Source organism: Heterodontus francisci, chromosome 25, assembly GCF_036365525.1.
Source record: "Heterodontus francisci isolate sHetFra1 chromosome 25, sHetFra1.hap1, whole genome shotgun sequence".
Taxonomy (NCBI): Eukaryota; Metazoa; Chordata; class Chondrichthyes; order Heterodontiformes; family Heterodontidae; genus Heterodontus; species Heterodontus francisci.
The window spans coordinates 17522522-17536642 of NC_090395.1; the positions used below are offsets into that span (position 1 = coordinate 17522522).

Consider the following 14121-nt stretch of genomic DNA (forward strand, 5'->3'; position numbering starts at 1 on the left):
CAAATGTTACTTGCCACTTATCAGCCCAAGCCTGGATATTGTCCAGGTCTTGCTGCATACGGACATGGACTGCTTCAGTATCTGAGGAGTCACGAATGAACATTGTGCAATCATCAGTGAACATCCCCACTTCTGACCTTATGATGAAGGGAAGGTCATTGATGGAGCAATGGTCAGACCTAGGACACTACCTTGAGGAACTCCTGCAGTAATGACCTGGGACTGAGATGATTGACCTCCAATAATCGCCGCCATCTTCCTTTGAGCTAGGTATAACTCCACCAGTGGAGAGTTTTCCCCCAATTCTCATTTTTGCTAGGGCTCCTTGATGCCATACTTGGTCAAATTTGCCTTGATTTGTCAAGACAATCACTCTCACCTCACCTCTGGAGATCAGCTCTTCTGTCCATGTTTGGACCAAGGCTGTAATGAGGTCAGCAGCTGAATGGCCCTGGCAGAACCCAAACTGAGCGTCAGTGAGTATGTTATTGCTGAGTAAGTGCCGCTTGATACCACTGCCAATGGCCCCTTCCATTACTTTGCTGATGATTGGGAGTAGAATGATCATGTGGTAATTGGCCAGGTCGGAATTGTCCTGCTTTTTGTGTACAGGACATAGCTGGGCAATTTTCCACATTGCCAGGTAGATGCCAGTGTTGTAGCTGCACTGGAACAGCTTGGCGAGGGGTGCAGCTAATGCTGGAGCACAAGTCTTCTGTGACCTTGACGTCCAAAAGCAATTTAGATCCAGTGAAGTATTTTGAAGTCACTTAGGAAATGCAGTAGCCAGTTTGCACAGAGCAAGATCGCATAAGCAGCAATGTGATAATGACCAGATAATCTGTTTTAGTGATGTTGATTGAGGGATAAATATTGGCCAGGACACCAGGGATAACTCCCCTGCCCTTCCAATAACTACACCTGACAGGGCAGACGGGGTCTTGGTTTAACGTCTCATCTGAAAGGCAGCACCTCTGACAGTGCAGCACTCCCACAGTACTGCATTGGAGTGTCAGCCTGGATTTACATGTTCAGGTTTCTGGAGTGGGACTTGAACCCACAACCTTCTGAGTCAGGTGAGAGTGCTACCCACTGAGCCACAGCTCGTAGACTCAACACAGACCAATCAATGTGGAGCAGCAATCAAGAGACAGACTCAATGCTGAACTCCACAGTCAGAAATCCAGAGTATAGCAAGATTCTGCTGACCTGTGCCTGACATTCCTGTACACCCCCCCCACCGCACCACACACAACCACCAGCACTTGTTCCTGCCACGGCCTGGGAACGGAAACCTAGTTATCCCATGGCTCAGGCAGGAATGCTCCCACTAATCCAGAAGCTCACTCCAATTTGAGGAGGTGAAGGAGAAGGGACCTTAGAGAAATACAATATACTAAGTAGAGTAGGAAAGGTTAATCCAGGCACTGTTCCAATTCCGAGCGTGATGGCGGGACAAGGGAACAGCAGGTACAAATTGAGGGAAGTGAAAGTGGACAATACCAGCAGTGGCCTCTAGATGGGGTGGTGGAGACATCATTGAACACATCATTGTTAACTGTGGCTGGATGAACCAGTTGGGTCAAAGTCTCTCATCTGTGAGTCTTTGATTTGGATCAGATTTAAAATACAACACTGCCAACCTCTTAGTTACAGTTTCAATCTCAAAGCCACCTGGATCAGGCAGGATGTGAAACTTCAACATCTGGCAGCACCTAAAATAGTCCTGAGGCATGCAAATAACTTTGCATATTCAACACTCACACTCAACTTCTGCCTTTCAACTCACATTAGGCAGTTTAATCAAACTCTCTCCTTGCAGACACACCGTCTCCCTAATTGCATGGTGTAAAACCCCTCATAACCAGATTTGTGTAGAACCTCAAATCATTGGTTATTGGAGAAGCCCATAGCTGATCAATAAATGTATCTCAGACAGTGATGTTGAACACTGTACAGAGAGACTGTTATTGGGACAGATCCACTGGCACATTCTTGCTTATTTTGGTTCTGTTAGTTTGACCGGACCACGTGTTTCTTTCCTACATTCGTGGTTCCCTAGCAGGGGTATTTGTTGTGATGTTTGGTGACCCTGAAACAACACACCATCAATTGGTCCATTAAAAGGGCAGTGTGTGTCTCTCTGAGACGTGGGGCTCCTGTGTCTCTATCTCTCAGACTGGGCCTGTAGCAGTAATGTGTGTATTTGCCTGGTACTTTATCATCTTGTGTTTATCTCTCACAGTGACACTGGCACAACTCCACCTGAACGATGTGTGTTCGGCATCATGCTGACTATTTCTGCATTTTTGGGTAAGGATTGGCTCCAAATACACCCTGACACACCTGTTTTTATATCTACATTCTCTTGTGTAAAGAGCTCCCAGATTTTTAATCCTACATACTTTAATTGGAACTTTTGAATGATGGTGGGGATGGGGGGTGGGGGGGGGGGTGGAGTGGTGAACATGTTTAACCCTTTCACTGCTGCCTTATTTAGACCCAAAACGTTAACTCTTCTCTTTTCACAGATGCTGCCAGACCTGCTGAGTGGTTCCAGCATTTCTTGTTTTTATTTCAGATTTCCAGCATCCGTAGTATTTTGCTTTTATTGACTATGACTCACTGTTTTCTGTCCTTAAGCCAGTTTTTTATCCAAACTAACACAGACCCTCCTATTCCACGAGCCTCAATTTTGTTAACCAGCCTTTTATGTGGTACTTAGTCAAAGGCTTTCTTAAAATCCATATAGACAATGTTCATTGCTTTCCCTTCATCATCCTTCTCTGTTACTTCATCAAAACATTAAATTAGATTAGTCAAGCACAATCTTCTTTTTACAAATCTGTGCTGGTTCTCTTTAATTAACTCAAACCTTGCCAAGTGCCTGTTGATTTTTTTGCCTGATTATTGTTTTTGTTTCGTTTATGGGATGTGGGCGTCACTGGCCAGGCCAGCATTTATTGCCCATCCCTAATTGCCCTTGAGAAGGTGGTGGTGAGCTGCCTTCTTGAATCGCTGCAGTCCATGTGGGGTAGGTACACCCACAGTGCTGTTGGGAAGGGAGTTCCAGGATTTCGACCCAGCAACAGTGAAGGAACAGTGATATAGTTCCAAGTCAGGATGGTGTGTGGCTTGGAGGAGAACTCGCAGGTGGTGATGTTCCCATGCATCTCTTGTCCTTCTAGATGGTGGAGGTCGCGAGTTTAGAAGGTGCTGTCTAAGGAGCCTTGGTGCGTTGCTGCAGTGCATCTTGTTGATGGTACACACTGCTGCCAGTACGCGTCGGTGGTGGAGGGAGTGAAGGTTGGAGGTGGTGGATGGGGTGCCAATCAAGCGGGCTGCTTTGTCCTGGATGGTGTCGAGCTTCTTGAGTGTTGTTGGAGCTGCACCCATCCAGGCAAGTGGAGAGTATTCCATCACACTCCTGACTTGTGCCTTGTAGATTGTGGACAGGCTCTGGGGAGATAGGAGGTAACCTCTGACCTGCTCTTGTAGCCACAGTATTTATGTGGCTGGTCCAGTTCAGTTTCTGTTCTATGGTAACCCCCCAGGATGTTGATAGTTTCTAAAACCTTACCCACCAGTGATGTTAAAGTGACCAGCCTGTAGTTACTAGGAATGTCCTTACACCCTTTCTTGAATAAGGGTGTCGCATTTGCCACTCTCCAACCCTCTGGTATCTCCCCCATATCTAGGGAAGATTGGAAGATTCTGTTATCTGCATCCCTACATCCTTTGGCAAACCGGGATGCAAGTCATCTGGACCAGGCAACTTATCCACTCTAAGCATAGCCAGCCTTCCCAGTGCATCCTGCCTATCAATTTTCACCTCATCCATTACAGCTACAATCTTCGCTTCTATTGATAATTTGTCAGCATCTTCTTCCTTAGTAAACACCAATACTAAGTACTCATTAAGTATTCTAGCCCTAATAGGTACCATCCCACCTCTTACTACCCACTTATATTTACATGTGAGTAGAAGATTGTTGGGTTCGCTTTTATATTAACTCCCATTCTATTCTCATTTTCTCTCTTTGCCAGTCTTATTTTCCTCTTTACCTGCTCTTATTGTATTTGGCCTGGTTCTCACTTGAAGAATTCACCTGACATGCATCATACACTCTCTTCTTTTGCCTTATCAAATTCTCTATCTGCCTCGTCACATTCTCTATCTGCATCGTCATCCAAGGAGCCCTGGCTTTGGTCCCCCCACCTTTCACCCTTGTTGGAACGCACCTAGCCTGTACCTGAAACATCTCCTCCTTAAAGGTCACCCATTGTTCCATTACAGTTTTTTCCTGTCAGTCTTTGGTTCCATTTTACCCTGGCTAGATCCCCCTTTCATCCCATTGAAGTTAGCCCTCTTCCAATTTAGAAGTTCTACTTTGGATTGTTCCTTGCTCTTCTCCATTGCTAATCTAAACCTAATGATGTGCTGATCACTCTTCCCAAGTGTTCCCCCACAGACACTTGGTCCACCTCATTCCTTAGCACCAGATCCAGCAATGTCTCCTTCCTAGTTGGTCCGAGAACATACTGGTCAAGGAAATTCTCCTGAACATATTTCAGAAATTACGCCCCCCCCCCTTTCCCCTTTACTCTAACATTATCCCAATCGATATTTGGATAATCAGTGGCACTGTGTGCATCCCCAGTTGTCTTCATTCCACCATGGGGGGCTGTGCCTTTAGCTGTCAAGCCTCTAAGCTCTGGAATGCCCTCCCTAAACCTATCCGCCTTTCTAACTCTCTCTGCTGCATTAAGATGCTCCTTGAAATGAACCTTTTTGACCAAGCCTTTGGTCACTTGTCTTGATATCTCCTTCTGTGGCTCGGTGTCAAATTGTATTTGATAATGTTCCTGTGAAGCATATTGGGACAATTTACTGCATTAAAGGTGCTATATAAATGCAAGTTGTTGTTAAATCCCACTTGTATATTCCTGCAGCCCTCTGGTATATCCTTGAATCCTAGTTTTCTAATTCTGGATCAAAGTTGTATATTCTTGAAATAAAATGACAGGTCACCGACCTGAAACGTTAACTCTGTTTCTCTCTCCACGGATGCAGCCAGACCTGCTGAGTATTTCCTGCATTTTCTGTTTTTCGTTCAGATTTCCAGCATCTGCAGTATTTTGATTTTATTGTATATTCTTGAACACCTTTTGTATATTGCTGAATTCCACTTGTTTGTTAGTGAATCGCAGTTGTCTGATGAAATTCTGATGAAAGGTCACAGACCAGAATGTTAACTGTTTCTCTCTCTGCCGATGCTGCCAAACTGGCTCAGTATTTCCAACATTTCCTGTTTTAATTTCAGATTTCCAACATCCACAGTATTTTGCTTTTGTTTGAGTGCCTAATCCTGAATCCCACTGGTGTATTCCTGAAGCTCAGTTGTCGAATCCTGAATCCCACCTATATATTGCAGGATCCCACTGGATATTTCTGAATCCCACTTGCATATTTTGTAATCTCTTTTTTACATTTTTCAAAGAACTGATCCCATGGGTGTTCACACCATGTGATAAGGTGTATGATCAAAATGTTGTAATAAAAAGTTCAGCAATATTGGACTTACTGCAATAACCCATGCTTCATGTCCTACCCTGACCTCTCTCCTATAATTTTAGTTCCTCAAAGTGTCATGAACAAACCACAAACTACATGCTCCACTGTGAAAAAATTCCTAGCAGTCTGCTGACCATCAAAGGAACTCTGTGATTTGCTATTGTGCTTTAAGTAGCTTAATCATCATCACAAGGTTTAGTTTGTGCCACGTGTTCGTTCTGCCTGTGTATTTGGGTTTAATGCCAGTTGAAGAAAAAAGAAAGATTTGCATTTATATCGTGCCTTTCTCCGTCTTAGGAGATCTGACTGCACTTCACAGTCAGTGAAGTACTTTTGAATTTCTGATAAAAGTTCATAGACCTGAAACGTTAACTCTTTCTCTTTCCACAGACGCTGCCTGAACTGCTGAGTATGTCCAGCACTTTTGGTTTTTATTTTGAAGTGTAGTCATTCTTGTAATGTAGGGAAATGTGGCAGCCAATTTGTGCACAGTTCAATCCCACAAACAGCAATGAGATAACAACAAGATGATCTGTTTTAGTTGAGGGATAAATATTGCCAGGAAACAAGAGTATTTGAAAAAACTTGCTCTTCTTCAAATCTGATCATTTATATTCTCAAAGAATGCAATTAATGATCCTTATGTTCCTTACAATCCAGAATATGCCCTTTCCTGCCCTATATTCAGGCAAATGATAGTGAGAGCCAGGGTTTGTAACACTGGACCCTCACTCCGTATTTTGGCCAATGGGATGTGCCACATACTGACATAGGATTCTCCTCTTTGGAAAAGGGCGGACTAGAGACTGTTACTAATGTGAGGTGTGGGCTTTCAACCAGAAGTGTCTTTCTCATTAAATCGGGTGCACAAATGCACAGTATAGAGTGCGAGATATATGTTGATATATTTCCATGGTGGGTGGTGGAAGCTCCGTCACTAAGTTCGAGACAGAGATTGTTAGATTTCTAGTTGTTAATGACATCAAGGGATATGGGGATAGTGCCGGAATATGGCGTTGAGGTAGATCTGGGTTGTCCAACACATGGCCCGAGGGCCAGGGTCCGGCCTGCCAATGGTTTCCATCTAACCCGTGGATGTAAACTGTACCTGGGGCAGCTCCGCAATCTCGCCAGATGTCCGTGACTGGAGATGGGAAATTTCTCTTTGTCTTCTTCTTGCAGATCAGCCTTTTTAAAAACATTGCGCTGTCAGTTTCACAGCTGCTGAAGAAGGAAGCTGTTTCCCAACTTCGGACAGATTCAGGGTTTTCCCACTTTTTTTAAAAGCCCGCCGGAAAATCTCGAATCTGTCCGAAGTTGGGAAGCGCATTCCTGCTTCAGCAGCTGTCAGCCCACACCTCACATTTTTAAATAAACTGACTGACCACAAAGCTGCTGTGCTGAGCGCTCCCACTCCCTGCAACTTTCAGAGAGAGGGGGGACAGAGAGAGAGAGAGGGGGGTAGACAGAGAGGGGGGCACAAAGCGAGAAAGGGGGAACGGGGTGGAGGAGGTACATAGGGAGAGACAGAGAGAGAGATCAAGATCACTCCTGACAGATGGCTATCTATCTGGAATACTCCGCATTGCTGCAAGTGTGCAAGCAGATATTGACTACTTGTGCAAGAAAAAAAAATGCCAGGTATCGCACTAAATCAGTGTCCAACATAGTGATGAGAAAGTAAGTCAATAAATTAATCTTCTCATTTAAAGCTTCTTCACAAAAATACACATTTGTCGTTGTTTTGATGAATAGTACGATAACTTTTTAATGTCTTTATCTTTCTGAAATTGTCCCACCGGCCCTCCATGTAAGACAAAAATTGTAATGTGGCCTCCCACGCGAAAAGGTTGGACAACCCTGAAGTAGACGATCAGCCATGATCTAGAATGGTGGAGCAGGCTTAAAGGGCTGAATGGCCTACTCCTGCTCCTGTGTTCCTATAGTTCCACAGTATAGAGTGAGGTATATGTAGTTTCACAGGACTGAGTGAGATATGTATATATATTTTTCCATAGTATAGAGTGAGATATATATATGTACTTCTGCAGTGTATGTAAGTGAGATATATATATTTCCACAGTATAGAGGGAAATAGAAATTTTCATTCTGTCCTTGATGTGTAACATGACAAAGGTGAAATTCTACATCTCCCTTTATAAATGGGATGAACTGATGCAGGAACACATTCAGCTTTCACATCTGGGATCTGGGTTTGAATCTGCACTGAGTTTAGAGTAAAATTAACATGGACAGCATTTATTTGCCCTGAGAAAATGGCGGTGGGTCTTATCCTTCAAACAGTTGTTTTGATACTACTACAATAGGGTCAACCACGTTGCTGTGGAGCTGGAGTCATATGTAGGTCAGACTGGGTAAAAACAGCAGTTTTCCTTCCCTGAAAGACAACAGTGAACTAGTAGATTTTTACAACAATCTGACAGCTTCATGTTCACTTTTACTGGGCAACAACAACTTGTATTTATATAGCCCCTTTGATGTAATAAAATGTCCCAAGGCGCTTCACAGGAGTGTTGCAAAGCAAGATTTGACACTGAACCACATAAGATATTAGGGCAGATGACCAAAAGCTTGGTTAAAGAGGTAGGTTTTATGGAGTGTCTTAAAAGAGGAAAGACAGGTAGAGAGGTGGAGAGGTTTAGGGAGGGAATTCCAGAGCTTTGGGCTAGGCAACTGAAGGCACAGCCACCAATGGTGGAACATTTAAAATCAGGGATGCTCAAGAGGCCAGAATTAGATGAGTGCAGATATCTCGGAGAGTTTTGGAGCTGGAGGAGATTCCAGAGATGGGGAGGGGGCTTATCCTAGGAAGAATTTAAAAACGATGGTAAGAATTTTAAAATCGAAGCTTTACTTGACCGGGAGACAGCGTAGGTCAGTGACCGCATGAGTGATGGGTAAATGGGACTTAGGACATGGGTATCAGAATTTTGGATGATGTCCAATTTACAGAGGGTAGAACATGGGAGTCCGGCCAGAAGTGCATCGGAATAGTCAAGTTTCGAGGTAACTAAGGCATGGATGAGGGTTTCAGCAGCAGATGAGTTGAGGTGGGGTGGAGTCGGGCGATGTTATAGAGGTGGAAATTGGTAATCTTAGTGATGGCGCAGATATGTGGAACTAGATTTTTATTACCAGATTTTTTGAAACTTTCACAGTGGGATTTAAATTAATGTTCTGTGCATTAGTTCAGGCCTCTGGATTGCTAATCCAGCAACATGACCACTACATCACTGTACCTAACTGTGCCTTGGTACTTGAATTGAAGTGAAGTTGCTTGTAGGTTGCAGTTCACCTCCTGATGTTTCCTGGTTTCTTTCCACCAGGTATTGTGACAATGTATGTACGATACAAACAGGTGGCGACTCTAAACCAGGAGGAGGACCGTACTATCTTCATACTGAATCGGGCAGGCCTGGTGCTGGGCCTGATCAGCTGCCTGGGACTCTGTGTAGTGGCAAACTTCCAGGTAATGATCCATGAGATGGAGTTTCTGAGCATAGCAATGATACAAAGGGAGGAGTGGCATGATTGGTTAATTCGAACATCGACACTTGGTGGTAACCATGGAAAATATTTTTAACCAAATTACTAAGCAAACTTGAGAAAGCACGAGTAACCCATCAAGGTTTGTCCCACGAGTGGGATAAACTTCATTACTTGCTAAGCATTACATTTCTGTCAGTTCTTTTAAAAATAATGTCTGTGGATTGCCTGTACTGCGTTGGATAAATGCACATAAAGTCCTAGGTTCTAATTGCTGATCTGTGCTGAGTTATGGTATCCCAGTAAGCATTTTCATATACCCAGTATCAACATCAGTACTCGTGTACAAGGTACAGCATGGATTAGACACAGAGTAAATCTCCCTCTATACTGTCCCATCAAACACTCCCAGGGCAGGTACAAACAGTGTGCCAGTTTTCACAGAAGAAAAGGCAGATGCTGATTCACTGCCTCAAATATTTGTTAATGGATCCTGTCAGTAAAAGATGTATTTTCCATGTTGATATATGTCAGTAATGGCCGGTGGTTGGCATGAAAGCAGCCAAGTGTTGGACAATGGGATCAAACTTGTCCACTTCGGTGATTACCAGCCTTCGACTTTCTGCCCATTGCGTATAGTGGCTGGAAAACCACCTACTGCTGAGCAGGGAAATGGAAAATCCTAACCTGTCCAATTGTCTTCTCATTAGAAATCCATGAAATTTGCTTAATAACACTGTGAATTAACATTACCAGAATCTTTATGCTGATTGCAATTTAATTGCAGCCCTATCCTCAAAAATGAATTGAATGTCCATCTTTCAGGAGCGGTAGTGCAGACTGTAGAATTGCGTGAGAAGTTAGTGTGCATGTTTTCCACATGGACAGTTATCATCCATCTCGCATCCTGAGTTCGAATTGCCAAGGCAGAAACCTAAGAAACTGTTTGATTCCAAGACTAATAAAAGAAGTGGTATTTGCTTAATAATAATGGCCTTCCAAAGCTTGATAGGGGTAAACAGAGCCTGTGGACTGTCTCTAGATCTTTCAAACAGCTATTGTCCTTGATAGTCATTGTTTGGTGTTGCCTCTTTGTAAATTTCTAATGCTGTATATTACATTAACACTCTAACCTGCGTTCGTCAGGTCATGGGTATAGTATTTACAACTTTTTGAGATGCAGGAGATGTAGTCCTGAATAAGAACATAAGAACTAGGAGCAGGAGTAGGCAATTCAGCCCCTCGAGCCTGCTCCACCATTCAATACGATCATGGCTGATCTCATCTCGGCTTCAACTTCACTTTCCTGCCCGTTCTCTATAACCCTTCAACCCATTACTAATTAAAAATCTGTCTATCTCCTCCTTAAATTTACCCAATGTCTCGGCATCCACCGCACTCTGGGGTAGTGAATTCCACAGACTCACGACCCTTTGAGAGAAGCAATTTCTCCTCATCTCGGTTTTAAATCAGCTACCCCTTATCCTAAAACTATGACCTCTGGTTCTAGATTGCCCCACAAGAGGAAACATCCTCTCTACATCGACTTTGTCAATCCCCTTAATCATCTTATATACCTCAATTAAATCTCCTCTCATTCTTCTAAACTCCAGAAAGTAAAGGCCTAAACTGCTCAATCTCTCTTCATAAGACAAATCCCTCATCCCCGAAATCAATCTAGTGAACCTCCTCTGAACTGCCTCCAATGTAACTACATCCTTTCTCAAGTAAGGGGACCAAAACTGTACGCAATACTCCAGGTGCGGTCTCACTAATGCCTCATACAGTTGCAGCAACATTTCCCTACTTTTATACTCTATTCCTTTAGCAATAAATGCCAAAATTCCATTTGCCTTCCTTATTACCTGCTGTACCTGCAAACTAGTTTTCTGCGATTCATGCACGAGGACACCCAGATCCCTCTGCACTGAAGCACTCTGAAGTTTCTCTCCATTTAGATAATAATTTGCCTTTCTATTCTTCTGACCAAAATGGATAACCTCACACTTATCCACGTTAAAATCCATCTGCCAAATTTTGGCCCATTTATCTAATCTCCATATCCATTTGTAGATTTCTTATTTCTTTATTGCAACTTACTGTCCCACCTATTTTAGTGTCAGCTGCAAATTTGGCTACAGTACCTTCTATCCCTGCATCCAAGTCATTAATATAGATTGTAAATAGTTGGGGCCCAAGGACCGAACCCTGTGGCACCCCACTAGTTACATCTTGTCAACCAGAAAAAGACTCATTTATCCTGACTCTCTGTTTTCTGTTGGTTAGCCAATCTTCTATCCAAGCTAATAAATTGCCCCTAACCCCATGTGAACTTACCTTGTGTATCAACCTTTTGTGCGGCACCTTATCAAATGCCTTCTGGAAGTCCAGATATACTACATCTACAGGATCCCCATTATCCACTTTGCTTGTTACAGCTTCGAAGAACTCTAGCAAATTAGTCAAACACGATTTACCCTTCATAAAACCATGCTGACTCTGATGGATTGCGTTTTGACTTTCTAAATGTCCTGTTATTACTTCCTTAATAATGGATTCTAACAATTTCCCAATGACCGATGTGAAACTAACTGGTCTATAGTTTCCTACTTTCTCCCTCCCTTTTTGAATAAGGGCATTATATTAGCTTTTTTCCAATCCACTGGAACCTTTCCCGTATCCGGAGAATTTTGGAATATTACAACCAATGGATCCACTATCCCCACTGCCACTTCCTTTAAGACCCTAGGATGTAGGCTATCAGGCCCTGGGGGCTTGTCTGCCTTCAATCCCAATAGTTTGCTCAGTACTTTTTCCCTAATGATGATGATTGTTCTAAGTTCCTCCCTTTCTATAACCTCTGCATTACCTGTTACTATTGGGATGGTACTAGTGTCCTCCACCGTGAAAACTGAAGCAAAATACTGATTTAGTGTCTCTGCCATTTCTGTGTTCCCCTCTTTTAACTCCCCAGTCTCATCCTCCAAAGGACCGACATTCACTTTAGCTACTCTCTTCCCTTTTATATACTAATAGAAGCTTTTGCTATCCGTTTTTATATTTTGCATTATTTTTCTTTCATAATTTACCTTTGCTCTTTTTATTACCTTTTTAGTAACCCTTTGTTGATCTTTAAAAGTTTCCCAATCTTCCAGCCTGCCACTGGCCTTTGCAATATGGTATGCCTTAGTTTTTGTCTTTATGTTATCCTTAACTTCCTTGCTTAGCCATGGATGTTTTTTCCCCCTCCTAGAATCTTTCTTCCTCTCTGGAATGTATTTTAGTTGGGATAAGTTGAATATCTCCTTAAACATCTGCCACTTCTTGTCAACTGTCCGACCTTGTAGTCTTCCTGCCCAGTCCACTGGGGCCAAATTTGTCCTCATGCCTATATAATTACCTTTGTTTAACTCCAGAACGCTCGTGTGGGACTCCAGCTTCTCGCCCTCAAACTGAATTTGAAATTCTAGCATGCACTGATCACTCTTCCCTAGAGGATCCTTAACAATGAGATCATTAATTAATCCCACCTCATTACACAACACCAAATCTAGAATAGCCTGCTCCCTGGTTGGTTCCACAACATATTGTTCCAAATAACAATCTGTAATACATTCAATGAACTCTCCCTCGAGGCTAACTTTGCCAATTTGATTAATCCAGTCTATATACATATTAAAATCACTCATGATAATTGCCGTACCTTTCTCACAAGCCCCCAGTATTTTCTGGTTTATACTGTGCCCCACTGCAGAACTATTGTTTGGGGACCTATAGATTACTCCCACCAGTGACCTCTTTCCCTTGCTATTTCTTATTTCTACCCAGACTGATTCTACATCTTGATCTCCAGTGCCTATATTGTTTTTCACTACAGCACTGATCTCTTCCTTTACTAACAAAGCTACACCACCTCCTTTTCCTTCCTGTCTATCCTTCCGAAATACTGAGTACCCTTGGATATTCAATTCCCAAACCTGGTTTCCCTGCAACCACGTCTCAGTAATCGCCACTAAATCATGCCCTTTCGTCTCTGTTTGCGCCTTATTTCTGCCCAATTTCTCGTGCTCATCTCTTTTACAAAATGGTATCATTGTCAGTCTTGGACTGTGCAACCCAGGGTTAATGTAGCCTGATTTCTAGGGGTAGAGGTCACTTGACAGGAATCTGGTGCAATTGGTGTTCAAAAAACTTGACTAATAAGAGCCCTGATTAGTTTCTTGCAATGGGCATGACTGAGTACTTTGATTCCCAGGTTTTGGTGTAGGACATGGACCCTGTACTACCTCCCACTGTCCCACTATGTTATTGTCCATCTGTATCCCTGTGTGACAGGGCTTCATCTGTGAAACATTCTTCAGCGCATACTCAGAGAAGCTGATTAACTCCGTGTTAGTGGTGTCAGTGCCTCAGTGAGTAGCACTCTCACCGTTGAGTCAAGATGCCATTGGTTCAAGCCCCACTCGAGACATGAGCACATAATTTAGGTTGACACTCCCAGTGCAGTACTGAGGGAGTGCTGCACTGACAAAAGCACTGTCTTTTGGATGAGATTTAAAACCAAGTCTCAAATGGAAATAAAAGATTCCATGGTCCCTTCTTGAAGACGAGGAGGAATGTGCGGGTCAGTATATATCCCTCAACCAACATCACTAAAAGATAACTGATTTTCTCATTGTAGTTTGTGGGAGCTTGCTATGCACAAATTTGCTGCTGTTGTACCTCCTATGTTATAACAATGAGTATACTTCAAAAGTGCTTTATTGTGCTTTGGGAAGTGAAAGGTGTGCTAGAAATGCAAGTTCTTTCTAATAAAACTTTTGGATCCATCGTTATAAATCATCTCTGAGGGAGAGGAGTCATCAGGTGACCTGATATTGTAAATCAAAGGGCCAGGAACTAAACTAGTGTTCACACTGTGAAGCAATCAGCCAGGCACCTGAATAGTCATTACCTGCTTCCACAAAGAACTGTATACAGGCTTTGATTCATCTGAAGCTACCCACTTGAATAATTATTGACGTACACTGGTGGTGCAG

At 43.0% G+C, this 14121-nt stretch overlaps 1 protein-coding gene across 2 annotated transcripts in view; it reads left to right on the plus strand.

The window, feature by feature from the left end:
* The window catches only part of LOC137383768 (DNA damage-regulated autophagy modulator protein 2-like), a 162978-nt gene that overhangs the window by 51258 nt on the left and 97599 nt on the right, over positions 1-14121 (plus strand). For both annotated transcript variants that reach the window (XM_068056937.1, XM_068056938.1), the window contains 2 exons: positions 2246-2313; positions 8923-9065. In XM_068056937.1, coding sequence (XP_067913038.1) covers positions 2246-2313; positions 8923-9065 — 211 coding nt within the window. The remainder of the gene's footprint in view (positions 1-2245; positions 2314-8922; positions 9066-14121) is intronic.